The 14928-nt window shown below is 41.3% G+C and overlaps 1 protein-coding gene across 1 annotated transcript; it reads right to left on the bottom strand.

Annotated features, from left to right (window-relative positions):
* Positions 1-761: 761 nt before the first annotated feature.
* Positions 762-14755, bottom strand: LOC124866423 (terminal nucleotidyltransferase 4A-like). The gene is made up of 12 exons (XM_047362211.1): positions 13538-14755; positions 11765-11888; positions 10885-10931; positions 10138-10258; positions 9931-10038; positions 9698-9826; positions 7916-8129; positions 7322-7445; positions 7119-7219; positions 5513-5694; positions 3042-3179; positions 762-2946 (listed from the first exon to the last, which is right to left on the bottom strand). Exons 1-12 carry the CDS (start codon positions 14218-14220, stop codon positions 2521-2523), a joined length of 2397 nt encoding a protein of 798 aa, XP_047218167.1. The 5' UTR covers positions 14221-14755; the 3' UTR covers positions 762-2520.
* Between the last annotated feature and the right edge of the window lie 173 nt (positions 14756-14928).

Here is a 14928-nt window from a genome sequence, read left to right as displayed (position 1 = left end):
ACCCTGTGGAGCTCCTGACGGACAGTTCTGGTGGAAACAGGAGAGTTGAGGTGCACATTTAATTCTACCGTGATTTGGGCAGCCGTGGTTTTATGTTTTTTGGATACAATCTGGGTTAGCACCCGAACATCCCTTTCAGACAGCTTCCTCTTGCGTCCACAGTTAATCCTGTTGGATGTGGTTCGTCCTTCTTGGTGGTATGCTGACATTACCCTGGAGACCGTGGCTCTTGATACATCACAAAGACTTGCTGTCTTGGTCACAGATGCGCCAGCAAGACGTGCACCAACAATTTGTCCTCTTTTGAACTCTGGTATGTCACCCATAATGTGTGCATTTCAATATTTTGAGCAAAACTGTGCTCTTACCCTGCTAATTGAACCTTCACACTCTGCTCTTACTGGTGCAATGTGCAATCAATGAAGACTGACTACCAGGCTGGTCCAATTTAGCCATGAAACCTCCCACACTAAAATGACAGGTGTTTCAGTTTCATTGTCCAACCCCTGTATGTATTGAGTGAGCCTTAAAAGCATTCGATGAGTTCAGTGTACTTTTTGTAAGCCTCAGTTTCTTCACTTTCCTGTTAAACACATGAAATTACCTTGTGCAATAACAGTACCATTCAAATAAACCAGGCTTGTCATTTTGACAAATAAAAATAATGTCATTGACAGTAAATCATTCCTGCTTGTTAAGATAAAACTAATTAAGTCATAAAGCACTGGTCAGTTAGGCAGAAATAAAATCACTCAAAAATGTTTGCTTTTTAAAAATGTTTATTAAAAAAATAGAAAACTTACATTAAAAAAAAAAAAAAAGGTATACATTGAAATGCAAGTTGTTAACCCATTACAATCCATCCTTCATACACAGATCTGGGGATTTGGTGTGATGCAATGTGGCCCCAGATAGTCTTAGATAATGTTATGACAAGCAGCTCTGAAAACAAAGTGATAATGCTAAGAAAATCATGTTGGGCTTGATACATTGGAGGCACGTTCGACTTTTGAAACAAGTCCTCGAATTTCTGTTGTGGCTCTTCTAAATTTACTTGAGTGGGAGCACTGGTCGTTTAGGGAATTCATGTGTAAACTGTGAAAGCGAAAAAAATGTATACACCTACAACTGTTTCGCAGATTTGTTCACTAAAACAAGAAAAAAATGCCAATACAGACATTTATCGAGAGCAAAAGTAGTGTGCTCACTGAGCCGGCACCTAGAGATGGCATAAATAAAAGCCTGGCAGTACTTACTGAAAGGTATGCAGAAAGCTCAGTTTACACATAAGAAAAAAAACAAAACAAAATCTGGTTTGGTCAATTAAGAAGGCAGTTAACCAGCTGCTTTAACAGAACCAGAGTATTTATAAGGCAGAAAACAAGCACTTTGCTGGTATAAAATAGCACCAAATATTTCTGAAATGTCACGAGGCGCAAACCTGGCTGAAGACGGTTTTTAGCTCTTTAAATATAACTCTGGCTATATAGGTGATATGTTTAAAATAAAGACTGGTTGTGGAAAACTTTTTAGACAGGCAGTTGGCAAAATTCAAGTGGGAAAACATTTGAGTCAAGGGTTTTTGGCACATTTCTAATGTTATACCACACCGCCTCCTTCTGCTGAAAGGTCTCTTTCTCTCACACACACACAAACTTTGTCTAGGCCCTTGAATCAATCTATTGCACACATTAATAAAGGCTTAAAAAAAAAAAAAAAAAAAAAAAAAAAAAAAGACTAGACTAAAATCTAAAATAAATTAAATAAAAACCAGTAAATATTGCACATTGCTGCAACAAAAAATAAGGTGTCAAAGTTTGCAGCATAAAACAACAATGTGAAAAAAAGAAAAACAAAAAAAAACAAAAATTCTGGTGGGTTTACAACAAGAGAAAAATGTATGACCAACACACACACAAAAGTGTACATTCAAATCAGTTTTCACAGTTTAAGCACTTGAGACAATGTCCGTTTTGTGCCGTCACATCAAAAACATTGTCAGCGTTGCGCTGCATAGGTAGAAGGAAAGTGTAGTGCTTTGCTTCAGTCCAGAATACAATTTCTAGACGATACACTGAACTTTTAAGAGCTCCGAAAAAGATTTCGAGCTAAAAGGGGAGACACATTCAGAAGACTGAAACCTAATGCTAAAAAAAAGGTTCAATAAGAATCAAAAGTTTAAGAAGTGTCAGGCTTGATGAACCACAACAGTACTACGGCACATGATGTTCAAGTGGCATGGACACTAAATACGCAACAGCTCCGTAATCTGGAGATGACACTACTGAGGCCGGCCCGGTCTGGTTATCACCAGTTCAACTGAATTTATGCTGGTGGAAGGGCCACTGACTTCAGACTAGTAGAACAACATGAGCAAGGTTAAGACCTTAAAAGTTTTGTTGCAAGGCCCTAGCAAGCAATTGGAAATGCCTTCAAGCAACTTGTGAATTGTTGCACAGGTGCAGAAGCATTTTAAAGACCCTTCAACAACAGAATGTGTGCTACAACTGACTTCTTTCATTAGCTCTGATTCAGAGATGGAAAAACGGCTTTCTTCCTGCGTCGCCATGTGTTACGGTTGTACTGGTGCTGGGTTCTGAAACATGACACAATGTTGTGAGCCTGGTGAACCAGCCTGTGCTGCAGACTAAAGTTGCCTTGAGAGGGATTATGGCATTGGAGGCTACCAGCTTGGTTGTGCTTGGAGCCAAACTTGTGTGGCTCCAGTGAGCCTTGGGAATAGGATCTCTGGGCGTACTGGTGGCACAGCGGCCCTCCTACCTGAGTGTGGTGGACGTGGGTGAAAAGAGGGCTCGGTGGCTTAGTCTGCTGGGGGAATTGTGCAGCTTGTGTTGTGTGACGGTGCACAATGGCAATGGAAGGAGGGTTCTCGTGGTAGAACTGGCAATTGGTAGGAGGGATGGTAATGTTTTCTGGGAGACACATCTGAACATGAAGGTGGGGGAAATGAGAAGTCAGCCAGGTCTGTAGCTAAATTTTAATAAACGACATTGACAAAGGTATTTTGTTTGTGACCCGACCTGATGTGTGGTGTGGATAAAGCTTGCTGGATGTGTGGCCCCCAGATCAGCAGCCATCTGGATCACTGAATGGATTGAAGCCAAGGTGACCGGGTGGAGCTCGTCAGAACCGTTGCTACTTTTTGGAGAGTCCGAGTCCTAATGAAAGAAAGAAAGAATAAGTTTAGGCTCAAATAAAGTTAAGTAGTAGTAGAAGGCATCTACAAGTGCTTCAATTAGAATACATCAGTAACCATACTTAAAAAATGAAACTCAAAGATTCCTTACATGCATGGCGATATATTTCAAATGTTAATTTTCTGTTGATTATGGCTTACAGCTAATGAAAATATTCAAATATTTTAGAGCTCTTTGTGCCGACAATTGTTATGCAGATGATGGTTTCATTTGCCAGCAGACTTGGCCGCTGCCCACTCTTCCAAAATCACCAATATCTGCTATAATGGATCACTGTGCTTAATTAGCCTTCATAGTCATGTGACCTAAACCCTATAGACAGAACATAATTGAAAGGCCAAGTACATAACATAAATGTGATCCCAAAGTTAATCTCAAAGTTGAGACACTAGAGACAACAAGCAAGTTGGGTCTCCTTTCCACTTCAGGCTGATCACCTCTATGCCACATTAAGAATTAATATACAGGTCCTTCTCAAAATATTAGCATATTGTGATAAAGTTCATTATTTTCCATAATGTCATGATGAAAATTTAACATTCATATATTTTAGATTCATTGCACACTAACTGAAATATTTCAGGTCTTTTATTGTCTTAATACGGATGATTTTGGCATACAGCTCATGAAAACCCAAAATTTCTATCTCACAAAATTAGCATATTTCATCCGACCAATAAAAGAAAAGTGTTTTTAATACCAAAAACGTCAACCTTCAAATAATCATGTACAGTTATGCACTCAATACTTGGTCGGGAATCCTTTTGCAGAAATGACTGCTTCAATGCGGCGTGGCATGGAGGCAATCAGCCTGTGGCACTGCTGAGGTCTTATGGAGGCCCAGGATGCTTCGATAGCGGCCTTTAGCTCATCCAGAGTGTTGGGTCTTGAGTCTCTCAACGTTCTCTTCACAATATCCCACAGATTCTCTATGGGGTTCAGGTCAGGAGAGTTGGCAGGCCAATTGAGCACAGTGATACCATGGTCAGTAAACCTATTTACCAGTGGTTTTGGCACTGTGAGCAGGTGCCAGGTCGTGCTGAAAAATGAAATCTTCATCTCCATAAAGCTTTTCAGCAGATGGAAGCATGAAGTGCTCCAAAATCTCCTGATAGCTAGCTGCATTGACCCTGCCCTTGATAAAACACAGTGGACCAACACCAGCAGCTGACACGGCACCCCAGACCATCACTGACTGTGGGTACTTGACACTGGACTTCTGGCATTTTGGCATTTCCTTCTCCCCAGTCTTCCTCCAGACTCTGGCACCTTGATTTCCGAATGACATGCAGAATTTGCTTTCATCCGAAAAAAGTACTTTGGACCACTGAGCAACAGTCCAGTGCTGCTTCTCTGTAGCCCAGGTCAGGCGCTTCTGCCGCTGTTTCTGGTTCAAAAGTGGCTTGACCTGGGGAATGCGGCACCTGTAGCCCATTTCCTGCACACGCCTGTGCACCGGTGGCTCTGGATGTTTCTACTCCAGACTCAGTCCACTGCTTCCACAGGTCCCCCAAGGTCTGGAATCGGCCCTTCTCCACAATCTTCCTCAGGGTCCGGTCACCTCTTCTCGTTGTGCAGCGTTTTCTGCCACACTTTTTCCTTCCCACAGACTTCCCACTGAGGTGCCTTGATACAGCACTCTGGGAACAGTCTATTCGTTCAGAAATTTCTTTCTGTGTCTTACCCTCTTGCTTGAGGGTGTCAATAGTGGCCTTCTGGACAGCAGTCATGTCGGCAGTCTTACCCATGATTGGGGTTTTGAGTGATGAACCAGGCTGGGAGTTTTAAAGGCCTCAGGAATCTTTTGCAGGTGTTTAGAGTTAACTCGTTGATTCAGATGATTAGGTTCATAGCTCGTTTAGAGACCCTTTTAATGATATGCTAATTTTGTGAGATAGGAATTTTGGGTTTTCATGAGCTGTATGACAAAATCATCCGTATTAAGACAATAAAAGACCTGAAATATTTCAGTTAGTGTGCAATGAATCTAAAATATATGAATGTTAAATTTTCATCATGACATTATGGAAAATAATGAACTTTATCACAATATGCTAATATTTTGAGAAGGACCTGTATAAACATTACTTTCTCTGATAAACTGAATTTTGGGTTTTGTTAGCTGTAAGGCTTTGCATTTAAAATCTCTAATAAACCTTTAGAAATGAAATTTAAAAAAATGGAACTATTAAACTAAATGAACATAGGGACTACATTCTAATTTACGGAGACGTAAAAGTGGCGGTAACCTTACATTTTTTCAAACAAAAATAAAAATAACTCTGTGGCCTTACGATGTCGCTTCCAGAGGAAGAAGAAGAAAGTGAGCATGCTGAGGAAGACGATGAATGGTGTTGAGGGCTGGGAGGAAACACTGGAGAAGGTGAAGGGGAGTCCGAGCTCAGGGGAGAGGGGGAATCCCTTTGTTCTCCAATCAGCATCATTCTGGCAAGCTCCTGCTCGCAGCTCTCTACATCTAAACATCGCACAGAATCCTTCAGTTAAGAGATGTTTGTCATGACTTGACAACTTGTGCAACACAACAAATACAGGGGTTGGACAATGAAACTGAAACACCTGGTTTTAGACCACAATAATTTATTAGTATGGTGTAGGGCCTCCTTTCGCAGCCAATACAGCATCAATTCGTCTTGGGAATGACATATACAAGTCCTGCACAGTGGTCAGAGGGATTTTAAGCCATTCTTCTTGCAGGATAGTGGCCAGGTCACTACGTGATACTGGTGGAGGAAAACGTTTCCTGACTCGCTCCTCCAAAACAACCCAAAGTGGCTCAATAATATTTAGATCTGGTGACTGTGCAGGCCATGGGAGATGTTCAACTTCACTTTTATGTTCATCAAACCAATCTTTCACCAGTCTTGCTGTGTGTATTGGTGCATTGTCGTCCTGATATATGGCACCGCCTTCAGGATACAATGTTTGAACCATTGGATGCACATGGTCCTCAAGAATGGTTTGGTAGTCCTTGGCATTGAAGCGCCCATCTAGCACAAGTATTGGGCCAAGGGAATGCCATGATATGGCAGCCCAAACCATCACTGATCCACCCCCATGCTTCACTCTGGGCATGCAACAGTCTGGGTGGTACGCTTCTTTGGGGCTTCTCCACACCGTAACTCTCCCGGATGTGTGGAAAACAGTAAAGGTGGACTCATCAGAGAACAATACATGTTTCACATTGTCCACAGCCCAAGATTTGCGCTCCTCTAACCATTGAAACCAACGTTTGGCATTGGCATGAGTGACCAAAGGTTTGGCTATAGCAGCCCGGCCGTGTATATTGACCCTGTGGAGCTCCTGACGGACAGTTCTGGTGGAAACAGGAGAGTTGAGGTGCACATTTAATTCTGCCGTGATTTGGGCAGCCATGGTTTTATGTTTTTGGATACAATCCGGGTTAGCACCCGAACATCCCTTTCAGACAGCTTCCTCTTGCGTCCACAGTTAATCCTGTTGGATGTGGTTCGTCCTTCTTGGTGGTATGCTGACATTACCCTGGATACCGTGGCTCTTGATACATCACAAAGACTTGCTGTCTTGGTCACAGATGCGCCAGCAAGATGTGCACCAACAATTTGTCCTCTTTTGAACTCTGGTATGTCACCCATAATGTTGTGTGCATTTCAATATTTTGAGCAAAACTGTGCTCTTACCCTGCTAATTGAACCTTCACACTCTGCTCTTACTGGTGCAATGTGCAATCAATGAAGACTGGCTACCAGGCTGGTCCAATTTAGCCATGAAACCTCCCACACTAAAATGACAGGTGTTTCAGTTTCATTGTCCAACCCCTGTATGTCACCTTATAAAAACACAAAATTACATTTTCCAAATACAGAGCATAAACAGAGTCCAACAAGAGAAATGCTGACTTACCATTGGTCAGCTTGGTGCACTTTTTGGCTCCCCATGTCTTGATTATCCATTCCCTGTAGGCCAGCACCTCTGGGCTGACTTTAACAATTCGTCCTAAAGTGCTGCAACAAGCCAATAAAAAAAAAAAAGGTGAATGACTTGCTCAAACTGTGCACCATACAGTGGTATTATTTTATTAGTGAGCAAAATAAAAACTAACCAACCTGTCGTACTCTTTGTTTGGATGTGCACACAGAAGTGATACGCTATGGTTCAAAACCATATATGCAAAATCAAAGACCTGCTTGACTTGCAGGACTCCATATGAACTCCTGCCTACATCGTTCCCTGTGAGGATCAGAATATAAAAAGGTTACATGGGATCAGTCAAACAACTCCAGCATAAAGAAAGGACAGATTTTAGTGGAGTTAAACCCACTCCCATGTTTTCCTCAAGCAGCTCTTTCCAACTTAAAGGAATTCCAATTTAAGTTAAGTTTAAAGGATTTCAATGGCTGAAAAGGTCACAACCATAATGATTAGCAGCAAATGTTCACCACCACCCCACACCTTTTTAAAAAGGAGGTTAAATTAATTTTAAGAGGTAAAATAATGTTAAATCAGAAATAATTAACCATTTTGACCTTTTTGTAACCGGATTACTCTGCAAATGATTACAGAACAGATGTTCATAATTGCTGCAGATATTTTCATCTTCAATTTGATTGCATTGATCAAACACAAGTGTTCATTCTGTCTACCTAGAGGTCCAATTTTAACATACTGCATCTAAGTATAACTTTCTACTCAAGTCTGACCTGGCTGTACAGGATCTTCAATGCAGAGCATGGATGGCCAGTTTCCATGGTCCATAGCTTGCAGCATGTCTTCCTTGGACAGGTAAGCTCCTCCATTCTTCACTTGGATGCCCATTTTCATGTAATTGAAATCACGACCGTAGAGCTCAAAGAATTCAATTAGCAGGATGCCCAGGTTAATGTTGGTGCGCCGTGTGTCTATCCGAGGGTGTAGCTAGTTAGCAGGGCAGAGACAAAGACAATTAAATGCAGGAAATAAAACACCCAATCTTACATACTGAACAAATTTTGATTTCCCTTTTAAACAACTTTGATTCAGGAAACTAAATATTATGAAATGTCTAAATTGCATTTTAAAACAACACAATTCCACGCCAAGACAAGAACCAATCTTAAAGCCGCTTCCATCCATCTACTTCAGTGGACTACATCCCACATCAGAGTCGGCCTACATACTGAAGCCAGTCCTGTGGAAACAGTCAGTGCAAGCAGCTCTAAAGATAAAAATCCATTTACAAGTTACAGAGCTAAGAATCTGATGCCTAATCGGAAATGTTTGTTCCAAGAGGCTTACGTTTCTGGAGCATAATCTTTCAAATAAGTTATGTATCAGCAAAGAAAATGTATTCTTACATGTACTGGACTATTAAAACTATTTATTCAGATAGTCTGTAATTAAACAGCTCCACGATACAGCTTAAATAATCATGTATACACGAGGGGGGATAAATATAAATAAACTGATACACTCTTGGAGGATGTTCGGTCAGTTTTATTTTTTTTCAAAAGGATACAAGCCTTTAAGTTTGCCTTTTTTTTTTTTAAAGTAAAATATAGTGTGTGACATCTGGTGATTATTATGCTGCAAGTGACTAAAATGAAAAAATTTAGGAACATTGACGTTTAGGAGGGAATAAAAATAAATTTAGTAAGGGACACCAACCTTGAGGAAGACCAGGTCTAGTTGCAGTGCTAGAATGTTTATAACCACGGCTGTTAGTTGTGTGAAACTATTCACAGGTAAGAAAATGTATCGTTTTCCTTTTTTTGTCTCTCTGTACAACATTTGTGCCACTGCAGTGCAAATTTACAGTTGCCATTTGATTGTAGGTCAGTCTTCTGATAAAAATGACTCACTGTGATAGAACCAACTAAAATTTGGACTTTCAGCTGTTTCCATTCACTGTTATGTTTTTGCACAACCACTGCATAGCTCTCTAACAAACTAATCTGGTGACACAGGTAGTGGTAAGAATGCTGGTCTGAAGTGGGGGAGACACTAGGGCCAGCTGGGTGACGTTTAAATATATATATATATATTTTAATTAGATGCATTGTCAGAAAAGCTAAATTGCCCCTGTGGCAATTTACAGGCAGACTGGGATCAAAATGTAGCATTTTTATTTTTAAATCACTGGGTAGGGTGCCAGGCTGCTAAGTCTCCAAACTAGACAACATTTGTCCTTACTCTGCCTCACTGGACACAACCATATACAATATTTATTGTGTGACATAACATTTTAGCAGGAGACTGCCATAACTACAATCTTCTTGGGTGATCATAGTGATAATAAAGCAATGCCCAAGTTCAGTATTCCATACAAAAAGTCATCACTCTTTGCCATCTTCCAGGGGCATGATCAGCCATTTTGTGCTTGCATTGTTTTACACATTAATACATTTTTGTTAAATTGTTTGTACCTGGCAGCCTGTCACTGTCAGTATCTCACAATGAAACAGCACATTTTTATAACAATGAATACTGTTTATATGTGTGTGCACCTGCAAAAAGCTGATAGCCATAAGTATAAGGCTATATGAGCTGATGCCTCCAGTAAAGACTTCATTCAGATCCCGCTGCAAGAGGAACTGTTTCAGAACGAAGATCAGGGGTGGAAGAACGGTGTATTTCTACAAAACCAAGAGAAAAACAAACAAAAAGAAGGAAGAGAGTTACAAAACCAAACGTGTTCATTTTGGCCCCATCAAAAAAACATGAAGTACCTGGAACTCACCTTAAGGTAGCTTTTGATGAACTGTGCTGTCTTAACTGCAGTCTCTACATTAAAGCTGATGTCCACTTTCACCTTGGTCTCATGATCAGTGAGTTTAATGATTGGAACCTGAGATCAGAAGTACACATTGAAATCATAAAAAAAAAAAAGTTACTCGTCTTTTAAAAAGGTTAAAAAAATAAATAAAAAATGGTTTAGACGACTTACCGTAGCTTTGTCAAGGACTTTGATAGGATAATTGCCAGCCACGTTGTGTTTTCTTAGAGCTTGCTCAAGATCCTGCAGTGGGGGATGGTCCCACTTCCCAAACACCACAAGGTCAATGTCACTGAGGACAGAACACATGCAAACAATATTTACTATAATTTTTGTGTCTGTACCTAGATAGATATTAATACACAGGCATCGTTTTGCTTCAAAATAAGTTACTGCAGAAAATGTATCTTATATTCGGTCTCACTTCACATCTCTGTCAGCTCCCGCTCTGCTCCATGTTCACTTTTCCCCTCGCTAACCCAACTGTGGTTCAGTCAGACGGCACCTCTACTTGGACTGACTACTTGTTCTCTATGTTCAGCACTATACAATTTCAAAATATGTTCTAGTATTTTATGTTCTTAACAGCTTGAGGAATTGATTCAAAAATTCATTTAAGTTTTTATAAAGCATTACCTTTTCAAAAGGGAAAGTATTTTAGGTGGTTATTGAAAATTACAAATTTATCTGAGCACCTCAGGTATCATTGCTGAGTGAGATGCGGCATTTGCACGACAAATAAAAAAATCTAACATATTGCCTCCATATATACCAAGATACAAAAGGTAGGTAAAACAAAGAAAGATCACTCTAGATTTGGTTTACTGAGATTTATATACACAAGCACACTTAAATGAAAAAAAAAAAAAAAGAAGAGGTAAAGTCACAGATGTGCAGTCAAATCAACCAACAAAATACCTTGTAGGAAGATAGAGACCTGTGCTGAAACTGCCAAAAATTTCCACCTGTAGAGAGATGAAACCTGATTTAACTCATAAGACATTTAAATTATTTTAACATAATAAAACATGCTGCCCAAAGCTTGATCTTTTGCTCCAAAGAGGTTCGCGCAGTGGGAAAGGGTATCACTTTCTAGTAAAATATACCACAGTCTTTCAGATCATGAACTCCTGAGGCGTTAAATAAAGCCAACGTGTGAAGAATATTTAGGCTTCTAAGAATGGTTGGACATCCAGCCAATGCTAGTAAAAGCATAATTCAGTGGCATAGGCTCCTAAACCTCATTTATTTACACTGGTGAACAAATAAGGGCTGATGGCCCCTTGTTCTAATTCACTTATTTTAAGTAAAACAACTTAAAAGTAATCTAGCTAGATCAGTTACTTAAAGTCTAGTCTGGTGTTTTTTCTAACACCAATAAAGGTGCATGGTTTGCAAGGTTGGGCTTGTGTAAAGCTATCCAAAACAAACTCTTGGTATTGCTGAAAGAACTCACAACGTCTTACATTTATGTTATGATAGCACAGTAATTGTAGAGAAGTTTTAGTCCATGCTGCGAAAGCATGGAGGGGAGGAAGGTAATAGAGGGAACCATGTAATATGTTTAAGATCTGAGCAGCGTTGCTTTTCGGTAATTATCTTGAGAAATCTACAGCAGTTCAGTGTAGAATATGGCTCCAAACAGAAGAATCAAAGCAGGAGTTACTAGAGGTACTTCCAGAAAGTTTTCAAAAAGATGGCTAAATGGGGGCTACTGATGGGGGGAGTTTCTTGAACAGTTATTCTATATAGGGGGTGGATGATAATAAAATATGGTGCACTCTCCTGTCCCACTCACCTGAGCTGTGGGCCACAGATCTTTGATGACACTTTCTATTCTGTTCACAACGTCCCTTCTCATGGCCTCCTCCTCAGGTCTTGGTGACATGAAGTTGAAGAAATCCATTATTTCCTCATGTAGGCTGAGAACAAAATTGACAAAAGTCAAGTCACATATAAAGCCCTTAATGATCTAGCTCCATCATACATCAGAGATCTGATTGTTCCATATGTTCCTAACAGAGCACTTCGTTCTCAGACTGCAGGTTTACTGGTGGTTACTAGAGTCTCTAGATGTAGAATGGGAGGCAGATCCTTTAGTTATTGAGCTCCTCTCCTGTGGAACCAGCTCCCAGTTTTAGTCCGTGAGACAGACACCCTGTCTACTTTTAAGGCTAGGCTTAAAACTTTCCTTTTTGATAAAGCTTATAGTTAGAGTGGCTTAGTTTACCAGGGAGGGAGCCTTCCTCCCTCCCCGTTGGTTGGAGTAAGGGGGAGTCAGGTTTAGCCTAAACCGGCTCAGTTATGGTTGAGGTGCAAACACACCCTCCATTTCTATACCTGTATGACCCCTTCTCTTTTCCAATGGTTATAATCAGTCAGACAGAGGGAGGTATCCCGATCCCAAACTTTATCAGCTTATTATTTTACTTAGTGCACCTACACGTGGCCTGTTCTGGGATGGCCGGGCTCTGGCACTCGGTGGTTTGGTCTGGCCTCCTCGGCGGCCCGGACCCTTTGTGGGGTCCCTTGAGACGACATTGTTGTAAATAAGCGCCGTTTAACTAAATAATCTGAACTGAAACTATCTGTGTAGTTATGCTGCTATAAGTTTAGGCTGCTGAAGGACATAATGACCACTTTCACCCTCTTCGCTACATTCTCACACTACTCTCCAATTTTGCATTATTTGCTGTTATTTCAGCTTTTAACCTTGTTCTCTCTATTCTCTTCCTAGAAGCTACACCTGGTCTGACTCTGTCTACCTGTGACACCTTTCTGGAGAGGGGCATCTTCCGAGCTTCTGCTGGCAACAACTTAATGCTCACCCTCTACCGATGATCCACATAGCCCTGTCTTTTAGTGTTTAACCCTTTCTTTCTCCTAGACATGGCAATTGACTGAGCTTTTATTGTAACTAATTATATGTTCTCTCTTTCAGACTCTAACCTTGAAAACTGGCTCAGAGTTGATCTGTTCTTTCTTTCTAGGTGACACGACTAAAGGAGCTACATCCATTAACATTTACTTTTCCTTCCCATAGAAAGTACTTCTGGATCAGTGCTTCTGTGTTCTTTGTGTGTCTCTGTTCTGTTCTCTCAAACCCCCAGTCGGTCGTGGCAGATGGCCGCTCACACTGAGCCTGGTTCTGCTGGAAGTTTCTTCCTGTTAAAACGGAGTTTTTCCTCTCCACTGTCGCTACATGCATGCTCAGTATGAGGGATTGCTGCAAAGTCAATGCCAGTGACTGTCCACTGTCTCTACATGCTCATCCAGGAGGAGGGAATGCTGCAAGTCACTGACTGGATGCAATCTGCTGGGTTTTCTTAGATAGAAAAACTTTTTATCCAATTTGAATAAATAACTGAATCTGACTGCACTGTTCAATGATTAGGATTAATTGGAATGTATGTACCTGACTTTTGAAGTGCCTTGAGACGACATGTGTTGTGAATTGGCGCTATATAAATAAACTAAACTGAAACTAGATCAAATGTTCAGGCGAAAAGGAGACAACGTGCCTCGTATTCATCAATATATAGACTAATGATAAACAACGATGTCTTCTTACCCATTGACACCCGGGCTGTAGCGCCTGGTTTTCCACAGGCTATAGGAAGAGTCTATATAGTGGCCATTAAAGCCGCAGGAGATGAGCGGGTGTAAGCCGTGAAAAGTGTTGGCCCTGTTCAGCTGCCTCCTGCGGCCGGATGGGTTTGATTGATAGTGCTGCTGCTGCTTGTTCCCTTGCTGATTTTTCACCTCGGTGGGGGTGTGGCCGCCGAGCTGTTGCATGCTGCGACAATGTGGCTGAACAACGTGAACGGGCTGCCGGAGGCTGTTCTCGTTCACCTTCCGCTCACCGTAGTGTAAAAACTGCCCGGCCTCGTACGCCGCGCTCAAGCTATCAATCTGAAGCGAGGAGCCGTGGGGAGAGGAGCTGTCGGCCTCCGAGTCCAGAGAGGAAGAGGACGGTGACAACGAGCCCTTCCTCCGGACACTTCCCCTCTCGCCGCCGCTGTCTGCCCGCAGCAGTTTCCCAAACACAGTCCCGGGTGTCGGCGATACATGCCTACAGCTCTCGCCGTATGAAACCAAGTTTGCATTTTGTACCGCAAAGTTGCGCTGGTTGTGAGGCTGGTTGTCGAGGCCGGAATTCGCTCCGAATGCGCGTGAAGTCTCCCAAAAATGCATCCACAGGGAATTGGCCGGTCCATTCTGCTCCGGTTGGATCCAAACGGTCCTAGGATCCATTGGACTCGAGTTTTTCGAAAACCTTTTCCACAGAAACAAAAAGGCAGTGCAAACAACTTTGCAATTGAACACTTTACAATCTGCGGTGCCAAGTTACAAGATTTTTCTGAAAAGCTTCATGTCTGTAGACTGGTTGGGTTTGTCAAGCGGCTCGGCCAAACTCCTCTCCCCTTAAAAGGCAGCCAATATGGCGCAACCAGCACCACTGTTCATCAACCGCTCATCTGTGAGAGATTTAAATCTTTGAACACACCTCCTCAGCGCTGAAGGAGGCGTCAAGTTAGCCAAATATAACCAGAAACACCGGAAGTTAGGTTAATAATACTGCTCTTTCAAAGGCCCGAATTAGAGTGCTGATACAATAAAATACGAATATTAAATGTGGATACCGATGAACTGTGGAATTCAATGTTCACGCCACTTTTTATGAAATTAAGTTAAAATAAAAATATGCATACGAAATGGCCTTCTTTGGCGTACAGTTACTTTTAAATGTGGTTGTTTAATGCTGATGAATTTACAAACGAACGTATGGCATTTCACAAAGTTAACCATGGCAACAGAGTAAGGTCACTTTAAAACATTGTTTTTGTTTAACATCTAGCTATCTAGCCATGGGTTTTATTTTGACAGTCAGAACCGGAAACGAACACTTGTATTCTGTGATTTCACAATATGCAGGCGATTGCATGAACTATGTGCTCTGTT

The sequence above is a fragment of the Girardinichthys multiradiatus genome, chromosome 3, assembly GCF_021462225.1.
Source record: "Girardinichthys multiradiatus isolate DD_20200921_A chromosome 3, DD_fGirMul_XY1, whole genome shotgun sequence".
Classification (NCBI taxonomy): Eukaryota; Metazoa; Chordata; class Actinopteri; order Cyprinodontiformes; family Goodeidae; genus Girardinichthys; species Girardinichthys multiradiatus.
The sequence above is the reverse complement of the archived record's forward strand: the minus strand, read 5'-3'. Positions and strand labels throughout refer to the sequence as shown.